At 39.6% G+C, this 15,050-nt stretch overlaps 2 protein-coding genes across 3 annotated transcripts; one reads left to right on the top strand and one right to left on the bottom strand.

Moving 5' to 3' along the window:
• Positions 1-44: 44 nt before the first annotated feature.
• atp5md (ATP synthase membrane subunit k) lies at positions 45-1,548 on the top strand. 2 transcript variants are annotated; one of them, XM_020084041.2, is made up of 4 exons: positions 45-172; positions 1,034-1,138; positions 1,233-1,323; positions 1,416-1,548. In XM_020084041.2, exons 2-3 carry the CDS (start codon positions 1,052-1,054, stop codon positions 1,317-1,319), a joined length of 174 nt encoding a protein of 57 aa, XP_019939600.1. In that variant the 5' UTR covers positions 45-172; positions 1,034-1,051; the 3' UTR covers positions 1,320-1,323; positions 1,416-1,548. The 2 variants fall into 2 exon arrangements, with proteins under 2 accessions (XP_019939600.1, XP_019939601.1); XM_020084042.2 differs by having other exon boundaries at positions 76-172; positions 1,015-1,138.
• On the bottom strand, positions 1,540-6,305 carry taf5 (TAF5 RNA polymerase II, TATA box binding protein (TBP)-associated factor). The gene is made up of 11 exons (XM_020084039.2): positions 5,869-6,305; positions 5,000-5,231; positions 4,588-4,903; positions 4,306-4,469; positions 3,702-3,837; positions 3,476-3,596; positions 3,244-3,373; positions 2,966-3,130; positions 2,683-2,860; positions 2,300-2,477; positions 1,540-2,140 (listed from the first exon to the last, which is right to left on the bottom strand). Exons 1-11 carry the CDS (start codon positions 6,278-6,280, stop codon positions 1,926-1,928), a joined length of 2,247 nt encoding a protein of 748 aa, XP_019939598.1. The 5' UTR covers positions 6,281-6,305; the 3' UTR covers positions 1,540-1,925.
• Positions 6,306-15,050: the final 8,745 nt, after the last annotated feature.

Here is a 15,050-nt window from a genome sequence, read left to right as displayed (position 1 = left end):
AGCCATTTGACGACCACTGTGGACCCTCGCATGGAGCGACATTATTTCCGTCCAATAGCGACACACCTTTGCGTCAGTGATAGTAGGCGGGACTTCCGTGCAGTTGTAGCATTGCGGCCTCTGCTGAAGGACACCTGCTTCTCTCTCTCTGCTCAGGGGTCGTGTGTTAAAGGTAAGACAGAACACGCTTGGAACCACATGAGACACTTCCTGTTGGCTTTAACTGTGTTTAGTGCTTCACTGGTATCTTTGAAACACATCTGCGACAATGTGCTGTTTTACTTTAGGTCTGTGAATTGAATTAGCTAGCAGGCTAACCCAGCAAGCTACGTTAACTCACCATAGAGTGTGCTAGCTAACGAGCTACACTGCCCGATGAAAGTCAGTCTGAAGGAAAAGTCAAACTTAACGTGAATCCGTAAGAACCCGTAAGAAATAAAATGCGTAAATGCTCATAGTAATGCCATCAGATTTGAAAGTAGCATGTCAAGACTAGCACCATTAACGCAGGAGACGATCTCTTATAATAATACTTACAACTACAGGAGCTAGTTGACAGTTGCAATGCATTTGTTTTTCCCAATGTGAATGAAAAATGCATGTGAGAGTATTTTGAATTATCTGTCCAACTTGCTCGAGTTATGTCAAAAACAGTCGAGATGAACGTGTAATATAATGTTCAACATCGTATGATAAAACACCAAGTCAGACAATTAAAGGTGGTGTCAAACAACAGTTTAAAGTGGTAGTTATGAAACGTCTGCAGCCATCTGCTGTTTTCATCACTGATTTATTTCTGTAGTTTGTCCATCAGCTGCTCACAGCACGTGATTGTGTCTCCATTTTTGAAGTGACTAAACTTCATTGATCGAAAGAAGCTCACCACCATTGCTGCAGATGAGCTTTGTCAATAGATTTATCACTTTTCCTTTAAAATTATTTGGTCACACAAACTGATGCCAATGTCAAGTGTTAACTCGCTCATTTACTGTGTATCAATCCTTCATTCACCAGTTTTTTCCCCTCGCTGTAGGACCATTAATCATCCATCATGGGAGGACATGACGCCGGAGGCCAGCACCAGTTCACTGGAATTGCCAAGTACTTCAATTCATACACGATCACAGGAAGGAGGAATGTGAGTTGTGTTCAAAACGGAGTTTCACACCTGACATTTGTCCAAACTCTCATAGTGCTATAGATTTCTAATCACACTTGTGTTTTTCTTTTAGTGTGTTTTGGCCACATATGCTAGCATTGCAGCCATTATTCTTTTCTACAAATTGAAGCCCAAAAAACAGGCTGTCACAGAAAAGTGATCATGTAAGTTCTCTTAAGACTCTCCATCCTTTTAGTTAACAAATCATATATTTGCATAATTGATAAATGAAATCCCCTCTATTTTCTCCTTCCAGGTGTCTATTCTGGCCATCAGCTCTAGCAGTTGGGAGTGGAGGAAGCAGCTGGACATGCTTGTAATAAAATATTCCTGTTTGGTTTCTCTTTGTTGACAATAAAAAAACATTTATGCCCCAAACATAAAAAAAACCACTTTGTTTTATTTACAGTGTACAACAGTATAAAAGACTATGATACAGAAATGTTAGCCATGTGATGAGCAAAGCTGCTCTCATGGCAATGATGTTTTTGTTTTTAATACATGGTCCTCTATTAGGAATGGCACTTCTGAGGTAAATTAATATCTGAATGAACAACAAGCTTAATTTGGAGCCTGAATTTTCCAGACTGACAGTCAGGGCAGGAGTCTGCTCACCTTATTTCACAGCTAGATGTCCACCACAGTTCACAATATGTTTTTATAGTACAATTCTCACTGACCTGCAATCCACCTCAATTATTAGTAGAGCTCTGGGACCAAACATTTGCTCCGTTTATTTCCCCCCCCCTAAGAATTCAGTCATGCCTCATGGATTGTAGGCTCCAGCAGCCAACAGCAGGTTCCTGCGGGTGAAGTGAAGGTGTATGACAGGTGAGGATTTAGTGATGTAGGTGCCCAGCAGAAGCTCCTGCGAGTTTTCTTGTAGATGAATGTGTCCCGTGGTTGCAGTGAAGTCATCAGTCTCTAAATCATCAAATGCTTTCAATGCGTCCCACAGGCGAACCGTGTTGTCCATAGAACCTAGAAAAAGCAGGATATTCTTAATGTAAGTTTTCTAAAAGGAAACATGGTCAGTGCATTTATAGTTGCAGACACTCACAAAGAAGTAAGTGGAAACTACAAAGCTCTGGATAAAATACAGTTGATTTGAAGTATTAAGAGACACTGCAGAACACCCACCAGAGGCAAGGATCTCGCCATCCCTACTGAACTTGAGGGAATAGACGGTATCTGTGTGGCCTTTGAGCTCGGCAAACATCAGTCCATGGCCGATGTCCCAGAGAAGAACTCTTCCATCAGTGGCTCCAGAAGCTAAGAACTTCCCATTGGGAGAGAAAGCCAGTGCATGGATAGGACCCTGAGAGATAAAGTTAAAAGACTTGCTCAGAAGTTGCCACCACAGCCTTCTGTTAACTGTGCTGCATCATACTGTACATCTGTAAATCTGAAGCATCTTTTAAAACTACCATGCCCAAACTATGCAACTCAAGTAAAATAGTTATGTGGCAATTAGCAAGAGTTCTTATACTTGGAAAAATATGGCAAATGGTGACTCATCTGACCTTATGACCAGTGAATATACGGACGCAGTTTCCGTTCAGGACATCCCAGAGGCGGATGGTGCGGTCCGACGACCCTGTAGCTACATAATTGGAGTTGGGATGAAAACGGGTGCAGGTGATGTCAGCTAGATGACCAGAAAACATCCGTAGAGGCTGGTAGTGGTCTGTGGCCCACAGACTGTTGGAGATAACACAGAACAAAGGCAGACATCTGTAAACAGTGCTGTCCATAGTGGATTGTTTTCAAAAAAAAAAATTCTAAACAGGTGATGACGTTTCTTACCGGGCAACTCTGTCATGTCCTCCGGAGATAAAATAGTACCCATGGGGAGAAAACTGAGTGTCCCACACTGGATAATTGTGGCCCTTGTAGCCCACTAGACATGTAAATGTAAGGAGACTCCACAGCCTGACCGTACAGTCTTCTGAGCTTGACAACAAGTAGTTTCTAAAAGGCAAAATTGACAGTAATTACCTTGTGTTTAATACACAAAAATACATTCACTTTCTGCAGGGGGTCTTTACTTATTCAACACGCAAGTGCATCGGAGTCTGTTTTACCTGTCTGGGCTGAAGCTGATGCCATACACTGGGCCGCTGTGTCCGTGGAGGATCTTTGACTCACTGGCAGTCTTCTCGTCCATGATCCTCTCCAGCACATCGTCCGACTCTTTGTCAATCAGATTCAAGTCTAAAGAGGAAATGAGACAGACAAGATGACAAATGTTTTGATTCAATTCTTTTCTAACAGTTATCAGAGGTCAAGATACTTTCGTAGAGTCATATGCTTTACCTGCTGCAGACTTGACCTTGCGAAGCTTTTTCGGTGTGACGCTCCAAACCCGTACCGTTGAGTCGGCAAAGCCTCCTGCAATCAGGCTGGAGTCATCTGTGAAGTCCACCGCAGTCAAACCCTGAAGGGGAAAAGTGATAAAAAATTAGAAATGACTTATACTGTTGTTTGAATTTGTAGTTAACTGCCAAGACTATCAGTTTCTTAAATGTGAATGAGGTTTTACCTGATATGCATTTAGAAAAGAGTAGAAGCAGATGGAGGGGAGGTTATCTGGTCCCAGGCGGATCCTCTTGGTGGCCTCTTTCATGTACATGATCTTATCCAGTTTGTCTGAGTCCTTAAGTTCTGGCAAAGGTATCCTAAGCAAACAAAACATTGTCATCAGTCACAGACTTGTAAGTTCAGAAGCACTTTGAAAAAATATATCTACAGTCTCATTTATCATTTTTACATTTACAGACTTGCAGTTTTGGAAGTTACAACAATAAATTGTGGAATAGATGAATGCTGTGTGTAGATAATCAATTTCCCTCAAATTACATTTTTTAATTCATAACCAATATGAGTGAAGTTACTCACCTGAGTTCGCATACAATAAAAGTCAGACCTCCACATCAAAACGTATGCTTTTACAAGATTAACGAGAATTCAGCAAACAAAAGTTGCAGTGATAAAATATACTTGGATTGTCAACCGAGTCGTACTCCAGTGTTGCAGGATGTGTTTACAGGATCCCACTGTCTTAGTCTTCCAAGGTCGGTCGATGGAAAACCAGTGCAGCTGCAGAATGATACAATATAATGCAGTGTTAAAAAAAAAGTACCTACCTAGTTTGAGAAGGTGCATTAGGATCCTGCTTCTTGCTCTTGGAGCCCATGCTGTCCTTTTTTGGTTTCTTCTTCTTGGGTTTACCCTCCTCATTCTCTGCCTCCTCATCCTCATCATCAAGTGGAAGCTCTATTTCTGGTTCCTTCAGCAATCCATAGTAGACCTAAAGCACGTCGAGTGACAATGAAACAAGAAACATGTCATCAATTCAGCAAGGTTGTAAAAAAAATGTGGAGGGACAAATTAAATTAATTTTATGTACGTAAGTGTATAAAGCAAACCTTCGCCTTGTTGGCCTCTCGCTTAGTCTCTCCTGCCAAGCTGCCAGACATGGCATCAATCTGGCTCTTGCTGCGTGGAATGCCATCAAAGATGTCGATGTAGAGATGCTCTTGGATAATATTCCAGATCTGGTTGTTCTGACGCTCCTGCAGGTGTCTCTTCAGCAGCTGGTAAGAGTCGCGAGAGATGCGCAGGACAAACTTGCTGGTGCGGAAGTCAAGGAGTGTCTCGTTGCCTCTCATGTGCTCCTTCTTTGTTAGGCTAGACAAAATGCGCATGTCATCTTCATAATAACACTCCTGGTCCCCACTAAACCTGAGATGGAAGATAGAAGAAAAAAAGGTGTCAGATTGAATAATACCTATATCGAAGTGCTTTAACTTTGGGAAAACTGTAAACTTGGACACTCACTTGTCAAAGAAAGCCTTGGCCTCACTTTCATGATTGTTGTACACCAGCTCCAGATACATGTGTACAAACAGCGGGTAGAAGACCTGAGACAGTTCTGCTCTGTGACAGTCCAGAACCGTCTCTATGAACCTCTTCAGGCCGCTGTAGTAAACCTGGTACAGAGCCGGGTCTCCCTGCTGGCTGTACGCTGACAGCACCACGTTGACGTCTGGCTGATCCTCCCCTGCTGTTGCTGTAAAACCAAGTCAGAGTGAGACGTGCAGACACAGGACAACATTGTTCTACTGGTGTACCATCAGTCAGCCATTATTCTTATTTTACTTCTACTTTCAGTTAAGCTACAGAATAAGAGCAACGTGGACTATTGTAGTTAAATATTTCACTTCACAGGCTGATGTCATGTGATGTCACTCCATGAAAATCTGATGAAAGCTTGAGTAAAAGTTCTGGAGAAATCTAGCAAGTGGACCTTTAATCAGGACTGTCTCATCTTACTTTCTAGAAATTGATTTAAAAGGCATGTCTGAATATCACAATGAATTTTGCCTCTACATTTGAAATTACACTCTCAATCTTGTTTTTGCTCTGATATCAATAGACACATATGTATTATCTAAACATTTTTTATGAAAACATTATCAGTAATACCTAAAGCATAAAACAATTGTAAGCACAGTAAAAACTGTATGAAATACTTATTAAAATTCAATGAAATCCATTCAGCACAACTATTTGAACAGGTTTTATATTATTAAAGCATTATGGTGAAGTTGTATTCCCTCCCTGAGTGATCGATTGTCATCACTGTTTGTAATTATGTGTATTTACGGTTAAGTTTGCTGTTAACCATTCATCAGTGTGCTCCAGACCTTTTGTTGGCGCCTGGACTCCGGCTGAGGATGTCACAGTAACCCGGCTCAGTAGAGAGCTCGCATCCGCGCCTTCTGCGTCCCCACTGCCGGCAGCACCTCCCGAGCCTGCCCCGGAGGAGTCAGCCCCCTTCAGTGAATCCTCCGGTAGTCCCGCTTCGCGACGCAGAATTTCCACGGACTCGGTGAGTTTGTTCTTCCTGAGGAACTGCAGCACCGCCAGCAAGGTCTGCTGGTCCTCCGGGGTTCCCGCCGCGGGTTTGTTGCCCACGGCCGGAGCGCTGGAGCCCGGCGACGCAGAGAGCACCCTCCCGTCGCTCGCATTGTTGTTTCCCCAGCCATCGCTCGATGGTTCCGATTTAATGTCCTTTTCTTCATCCGCGTCGACCACACCACCTTGTACGGCCGCCATTTTTGAAATGAAGTGCGCATGTGCGAAGTTGAAAAAAAGCAAAACATGGACTGTCCAAGATCCGGCCATCTGATTGGTGCTTACTGACGTAGCGTCATCCGGGGCTTCTACTCAGCCCCGCCCACCTCGCCACCAGTAGCGTGTGGCCTGTGGGTGTTTTTATACAGTTTATTATATACAGTCTATTATATACAGTTTATTATATACAGTCTATTATATACAGTTTATTATATACAGTCTATTATATACAGTTTATTATATACAGTCTATTATATACAGTTTATTATATACAGTCTATTATATACAGTTTATTATATACAGTCTATTATATACAGTTTATTATACACAGTCTATTATATACAGTCTATTATACACAGTTTATTATATACAGTCTATTATACACAGTTTATTATATACATTCTATTATACACAGTTTATTATATACAGTCTATTATACACAGTTTATTATATACAGTCTATTATACACAGTTTATTATATACATTCTATTATACACAGTTTATTATATACAGTCTATTATACACAGTTTATTATATACAGTCTATTATACACAGTTTATTATATACATTCTATTATATACAGTTTATTATATACAGTCTATTATACACAGTTTATTATATACAGTCTATTATATACAGTCTATTATATACATTCTATTATATACAGTTTATTATATACAGTCTATTATATACAGTTTATTATATACAGTCTATTATATACATTCTATTATATACAGTCTATTATATACAGTTTATTATATACAGTCTATTATATACAGTCTATTATATACATTCTATTATATACAGTTTATTATATACAGTCTATTATATACATTCTATTATATACAGTCTATTATATACAGTTTATTATATACAGTGTATTATATACAGTCTATTATATACAGTCTATTATATACATTCTATTATATACAGTTAATTATACAAAGTCTTTCATATACAGTCTATTATATACAGTTTATTATATACAGGTTATTATATACAGTCTATTATATACAGTTTATTATACAAAGTCTTTTATATAAAGTCTATTATATACAGTTTATTATATGCAGTTTATTATATACAGTTCTTTATATAAAGTCTATTATATACAGTTTATTATATACAGTCTATCAGTCTATGGTGTTATATACAGTCTGTAGTTTCTATATACAGTCTATTATATACAGTCTATGGTGTTATATACAGTCTGTAGTTTCTATATACAGTCTATGGTTTTTATATACAGTCTATTTGTCTATGTTTTTACATGCAGTTTATTATATACACTCTATCAGTCTATGGTGTTATATACAGTCTATTATATACAGTCTATGGTGTTATATACAGTCTGTGGTTTTTATATACAGTCATTACACAATTATCATTAATAAGTTAACAACACATTATAACAACACATTTAATAAAAACACATTCAATTTGATTTGTTTTATCTGACATTCTGTCTGGAAAATGAAAATTATAATGAAACTAGCATGGCACTTAGAAGAGGGTAGAGCAAATACCGCCACTTCCTTATAAAACCGCATATGAATTCACTAGATTGGGACTCTGATTTGGATCTTCTAATTCCCCACACTCATAAATATCAGTCCCCTAAAGACGTTAGATTTTTTTCCTCAAGATCCATGGATTGATCTTTTAGAAATCAACAAAAATGTTGAAGCACGTCCTATCTCACAATGTTAACGAAAATGAAAACAAAACTCCTGGATCTGCCCCCTGCTCCAGGTCCACACCAGACTTTGATTCCTTGATTCATACCACATCCTTCAACCAAGTTCTGTGGTCATCCAACCTTTAGTTGTTCAAGAACCTGCAAACTGACTAACAAACAAAAAAATTAATGAAAATGTTATCTCTGTGGCAAAGATGACTAGCATGTAGTATTTGAACAGAACCTCAGGAGACATTTTTGTTTTGTCTGACCAACAGTTCAAAGCCAAAGACAGCTGACTAAGTTTACTGTCATGTACAACCAAGAAGATCCTCACATCCTCACATATGAAAATCTGGAAACAGCCGGCGTTGCAATTTTGCTTAGAAAAAAATTTGAAACAATCAGATTATTAAGATTTTTATATTGTTTTATATATAGATTTTTTTTACAAATCAACACATTTTATAATCAATCATTCATCTTAGTTCTAAGGCTTCAACATAATAAGATGTGTACCATTTTGTACCAGGTGGTGGCACTTTGCTCCCACACAACCCCTGCTCACTCTTCAGTGTAGAGCCCTAATGATCCCAATGACAATGTATTTCCAGTGTTACGCAAACATTGCAAAAACTTTAGAGCTTCAGCTAATATTCTCATTATTGATTGATAATATAAATATATATATATATAATATAAGTAACATGTTTAGCTATCATAAACCTGTGTTTAAAAACCTAGACAGTTTGCTGTCATAGAGGATTAAGAAAACATGCTTTAAAAAAGTCATATAAGAAATATTAACAATCTACAGATTAATTGAATGATCTGGATTGTTGTTTGAGCATCTTAACCGTGTATTGGCTTAAACAATATAACATGTGGAGCATTTTTGAGAGATAAATAACTTTACTGTATTTCTAACTTGTTATCTGAGCAAGAGGTTTGTCAGTGACAGATCACCTCCCCATGTTTTACATTACAGGCTCTTTGTATTGTCACAATCTAACAGGAATATTAAGTAAAAACAATACACTTCCTCTTTTGATATACAAATACTTTCATCTGACAGCGTATGATGCAGTAAGGTAAAATAAGATAATCCTTTATTAGTCCTACAATGGGGAAATTTGCAAGTGAGGAATATACGTTTTTCTTAACATTATTGTCCTAATAATTACACAATGGAATAATAAAATTTAGTTTAAGTTTAATAAAACTTGTAGCAGGGAGCATAAACACCCGAGCTGCAGAAACTACGTACAAGAATCAGCAGTGTGCACTTTACATTCTGCTGAGGCTGAATTTCTGCCTATAGAGAAGAATAGACATTCTTCCCTCACTGAACAACCTGACGTCCCTGTCAGAGATCTTCATATACTGCTGAGTGTGCATCTTTTGGGTCAGCCCGGCATCTGTTCTCATTTGTATAAGTGTAGGTAGAAAATCAGATCTTAATAGTGTTTCATTTATTTTCATTTCATTTTCATTGCAGAGGACATATTTTGCTGCTGCAGTATTTCTCATGAACTTTAAACATCCTCTACACAGCTGCTCAAGCATCGTCTCTAACTTTACTGATGAATATCAGATGATGACTGATAACTTTATATCCCCAAATCTGTGTTTTCTTGCAATTTACCTCCAGGGTGAGAGAACCTTGAATGCAGTGACTTTATTTCCGATTTTTAACCTTATTCCCTGTCAGGTGCACATGCACCTTAACACTTCATCGTCTCCCCTGACCTGCCTCCTCAGCAGCAGGATTAACGTGCAGCTCGAGGTCCACAGCTCGAGGTGGAACAAAAGAAGGGTTCACAGCAGAGGCAGCAGGGCGTTGTATAACATTGCGGCTGCGAGGCTCCGTGTGGAGGGGAGATGGGGGTTGGGTTTGGTGAACGAGACAGTCTTGTCAACATCAGCAGCTCAGGGCGTGGTCATATGTGTAGGTACAGTGTGGAGCTGTTAATTAGGGAGCAAGGACACACGCCTTCCTTCTGGGTTTTCCTTTGAAGGACAATGCCAGTGTATGTTGGTATGGAGAATACTGACATCAGCAGTATTACTGTACATGGTGGATACAGCGCTCACTGTGTTCACCTTCTCTGTGACCCTGTAAATATGCAGGTGATCAGGCCTGAAACTCACGTGTCAGGCAAAACGGTTATTGATTTAAGTGTTCCCCGTCATACAGCAGTTTAAATGACTGCAGTGGCCCCAGCACCTGCACCAGCACGGGGACAGCTGCATTCACATTTTATTATAGTGTTGAAGTGCTTTTATTTAGAACACAATAATGAAAGATAAAGTGAATCTCCACTAACCAGCTGTTGTAATGTCCCTTGGCAGTTGCCCTGTGTTGACACTGATTTGAAAAGAAACTGAGTGATCGTATGCAGCAGTCACTGAGAGGAGACTGAAAGAATGAATTCATACAATCCTCCAGTAACATTTGCACTTCACTTACATTAGTGCCACTTAACACATTGCATCATGATTTAACTCCATTAATTTGACAGGGAACTTGTCCCTCCACTATATTTATTTCCTTGGCAGGTATAAAATTAAAAGGCATTCAGGACCATGTAGATCACTCATTATAATACTGCTCACACAGTAAAGCACCATTATATTACACTCTGAAAGGGCCCATTCTTGCTGTCACGCTTCGTTGATTATTTCTGCATCGCTGTATTACTGATCCCACATGAGTTAATGTTTTTTTTGTATTTCACTACTATTAGAATGAAGAAGCTGTAGTAATTACAGCCAGTTCAATCTAAATCTGAATTATTTTTCTGTGTAAAAATCTATATAAATCTTCCCCTTTACTGCCCACCCTTATTTATACTGATAGTTTATACTATATATGTATATAGTTCCCTTTGCTGCTACATTACTTCTGAGCCATTCCTCTTGACAACTCACCACCTGGACCATCACACAAACTCATCTCTCCTAACCGCTTGCTTTCCACAACCCTCAGTGTGGTCTTCAAAATAATTAAGAAACCGTTGAGTGAGGTAGAGACACGTGTTCATTTGTATCCTCCTATCACACTTCACCAATGACTTTGCTCTCTCTCTCTCTCTCTCTCTCTCTCTCTCTCTCGATGTATGCCTGGATGTGTGTTTGTGTCAGGAGACAGCAGGGTGTGGCTTCCCCCAGCAGACACAGCTCTGTAGGAGAACACACACACCTCAAAGCAGAAGAATAGAAGAATCTATTTTACACTTAAATACCTGTAATACTTAAGATGCAAGAACCAAAACACCCTGTTTGTAAGAAGTAGAATTGTATATTATGCAGTTTAAACAACTGAAGACATTTCTTCAGCATTATACAATGGTTATGATAATGTATTGTTTTCTGCTGTGCTTGCAATAAGAGCATACTTCATACAGTACCAGGCAGTACAGAGCAATGACACCACTAACATGCATCACTGGTTTGAATTAACAGGCTGTTGCAGTGTGTTTACATGGTTGATGAGTATCAGAGAAAAAGATGTGCTGCTCTGGATGTCCCCTCAAGCTGTTCCACTCATGTGCCAGTAAAACTGTCCTATGTTGAGATTGCAGGGGAGGTTTATAGCATATGTTCTAAATGGCATAGGTGGCACCAGCCCAAGTCAGTTCCTCGACAATATGGAGTGTTCATTCAGGTTGAAGGTTTCTGGAAGGTTGGTTTACTATCAGTCTTTTATAACATTTAAACCTTCGTTTCAGGAATTTAAGTCACAAAGAAGTGATTTAAGGCTAACACTGTTAAAAACTTTGTTAAAAACGAAATTCACTTTATCAAAGTCCTGCAAGAACTTCTGCAGATTTCAAATCATGTCTGTAATATCTGTTCATCCTCAAACAAAGTGCACAAACTGAACAAAATGTTGTTCCTCTCAAGTCAGAGTGCCAAACAACAGTGCAGCATATAAAACAACATAGTTTTAAAAGTGCTGTATGCAAACCTGACTTGATCACAGTAAAAAGTAGTCGTGATTGAAACGTCTGTACATGGAACACATATCTCTAGAACCGTTCATCTTATCGGCTTCACACCTGGCGTATCTATTGTAAATTACCTGAGGAAGTGCAGTGTTGAATTTGGTTCAATATTCATAAAAATTTAATAAACAGCGCAAACAGCACTTTGCAGACAATGGAGGCAGGGCTTAACAGGCAGTCTGTGGTTCCTCGGATAAATTGCACCAGTGGCCGACAACTGGAGGTCTGTAAGTCAAAACTGTCCTGCCAGATTTTTCTGATAGTTTGATTATTTTTATTTCACCATATCGGACTGATAGCCGACATACGATCAGTGAAAAAAGTAACAGCACTTCTGCAAATCATTTAAAATTACACAAATACCATATTAGTGAACAGTAATAAAGAAAATTCTGTTTCATTTTATGAAAAACACTGACTATAAAATAGGTGCAAAAACAATCCAGTTGATCATTGCTCACTTTTACAGTTTCAGATAGATAGTGTAAGGTATAAGTAAATAATAATGAATAGTAATCATTATAAAGGAGGCACAGCAATGAGGTTGCACTGGTCTAACTTCACAGTTCAGCACGTTTCTTCATTTAAAAAACCTAATATTATAAAAACTAAATCTTTTCACCTTGGAGTTCCTTATTTTCTACATAATCTTTATATTTAACACCTGAATGATCCGTCCCTGTCTTGCTGTGTTTGTCCTTTCTCAGTTTGTCACTATGGTGTTATAATGTTTTTACTGCAGGAGTGCTCAGCAGTCATCCAGAGAGTGACTGTGTGAATGAGAAGATCTGTTATGCTTTACCTTCACCTTTAAAGGAGAGGTACATTTTTGCCTTTCAGAAAACATCGCCCGTCTCCGTGTAAACGGTCAGGAAACTCAGCGAAATTCCCCACTGAGATGCACATGTAAATAATTCATGAGGTGTGACTCTTAGAAGAGGTAGAAAATGCCCTAAGAGGAGAAAAGAGAGAGGGAGAGAGTGAGGAGAAGATGAAGGTTGGGGAGAAAAGAAGAGGAGGGTGGAGGGAGGGAAGGCAGCACGTGGGGTGGAATAGGGAGTGGGTTGGGGAGCATAGGGGTGGGGCAGCACATGGTGAGCTGTATAACAAGAAAGAAAGAATGATACCTAAAACTGAGGTTGTATGGATGATAGAGAGGAGGGAGGGAAGGAGAAACTTAAATGAGTGTGTACTGGCGAGAAGCAGGTGAAAAGGAAGGCATCATATGTGTGAATGATTAGTGATACAGCAAATGAAGAGATATATAACAGTAAAGGTGATCTCTCACAGTGATGTATAAGAGGTGAGAGAGAAAGGAGGGGTTGGGATTTCTCCTCCAGCAGCTGTTAGCAACCGAGGAGAATCACATCTTCGCGCTGTAATATCACACTGAGACGAAGCAATAAGGAAAGAGCTGACTTAATGAAAGGCTAATAACTGCCCTCTGAATATAGCTGCAGCATTTGACACACAAACAAGTTTCACCCTACAGATTTAGCTTTAATTTGCACCAATGCCACAAGCAACTACCATTACCCTCCTCACACCGTTTGTATCATATAATTAAATATACATAAATATACTCATTGCCACCCGTTGTCCTAAAATCAATCTTTATGTTACCGTCAGTGCTCCAAGATCAAGTTATTTCTGTTCCTGTCTTGCAAAGGCTGTTCTTGCTCTCTAGCGGGATATAGTGAGAGAGTGTGTGCGTGCCTGAATGCATCTCAGAGCCCTTTCTCCATCCAAGTGGAATAATGGGTGTGAAGGCACCAGAGATCTCCATTTTCGGGGGGAAGCAGTGTGGGGAGCCTGCATTATTCAGTGCTGACCTCACTGGAGAGCTGGAGTCTGCATGTTGTCTGTTCTGCCAGCCTCGTGCTGGAGGCTCCATGGCAGCAGCACAGAGGCAAGTTCGGACACTGTGCCACAGAGTTGATAGAGGAGTGAATGAAATACACTCTTGAGTTTCTCCTATTGCCCTTAAACAAGGTGTTTAATACCAAAACCTGCTCAAAGGCTGCTGCAGTTACACAGAAAAGTAATTAAAGCTCATAATAATGAATCCATTATATCAAGCTATCAAAGTGTCTCATTTTCAGTCACTGTGTAGTAAAATATAATGTGTGTGTAATCGAGGGTCATTTTAAGCATAGACCAACAGAGTGAGGACATTTTTGGAAAGTGAAGACATTTTGGCCGTTCCTCGCTTTTTCAATGGGCTGTTTGAGGGTTAAGACTTGGTTTTAGGGTTAGGCATCTAGTTGTGATGGTTAAGGTTATGGTAAGGTGTGTGTGTGTGTGTGTGTGTGTGTGTGTGTGTGTGTGTGTGTAAACCCTAACCTGTGGTGCATATGAGCATATGTTACTTTTAAACTTTCATTTTATATAAAGAAGTTGTTTCCACTTTCAGCAGAACCTCTCTCCTCCCTCTCTGCTCACTGTCTCTCTCCCTGTTCCCTCCCACGCGTCTTCTGTCAGAGGAGATCTAACCAGGCACTTAAGCAGCCCTCCCCACTGCTGGTCTTTCACCGCACACTGTTGTGCACCACATTTTCCTTATCACTGTAAATAATGCAAGCCCCCATCTAAAACTAATAAGGCAGCATGGCACTGTGACGCAAGCTAACAAACTCAAACCAAGAGCCTATTGAAGCATTTAGATTCAAAACCAACATTTCATCCAGACGAAGCTGTGTGTCCATATCACACAATGCATTATTACTACTGCTTCAGTAGTGTTTTCTCTTGTTGTTGAAACACATGGTGTTATTACTGATTGAAGCTTAATGTGAGAGACGATTCACCGCATGAATGTCCTTTGTTCCCTGCAATCCAAACCTCTTCAGATAGCTTCCTTACTAAATTAGCCTCCTCTGCGGTCCAGTGATCGCACACACACAGACACACAGACAGACACACACACACACACACACCCTATGTGACTGACAAACGCTGTGAGGGTAAGATAAAGAGGTGGCCTCCAATTTGCTAAAGGTCAGAGCTCTGGTACTAAAGCCTCCCCCTTGCAAAATCCTGAATCAATAATTATAATTTGTAACCAATG

The sequence above is a fragment of the Paralichthys olivaceus genome, chromosome 8, assembly GCF_024713975.1.
Source record: "Paralichthys olivaceus isolate ysfri-2021 chromosome 8, ASM2471397v2, whole genome shotgun sequence".
Taxonomy (NCBI): domain Eukaryota; kingdom Metazoa; phylum Chordata; class Actinopteri; order Pleuronectiformes; family Paralichthyidae; genus Paralichthys; species Paralichthys olivaceus.
The sequence above is the reverse complement of the archived record's forward strand: the minus strand, read 5'-3'. Positions and strand labels throughout refer to the sequence as shown.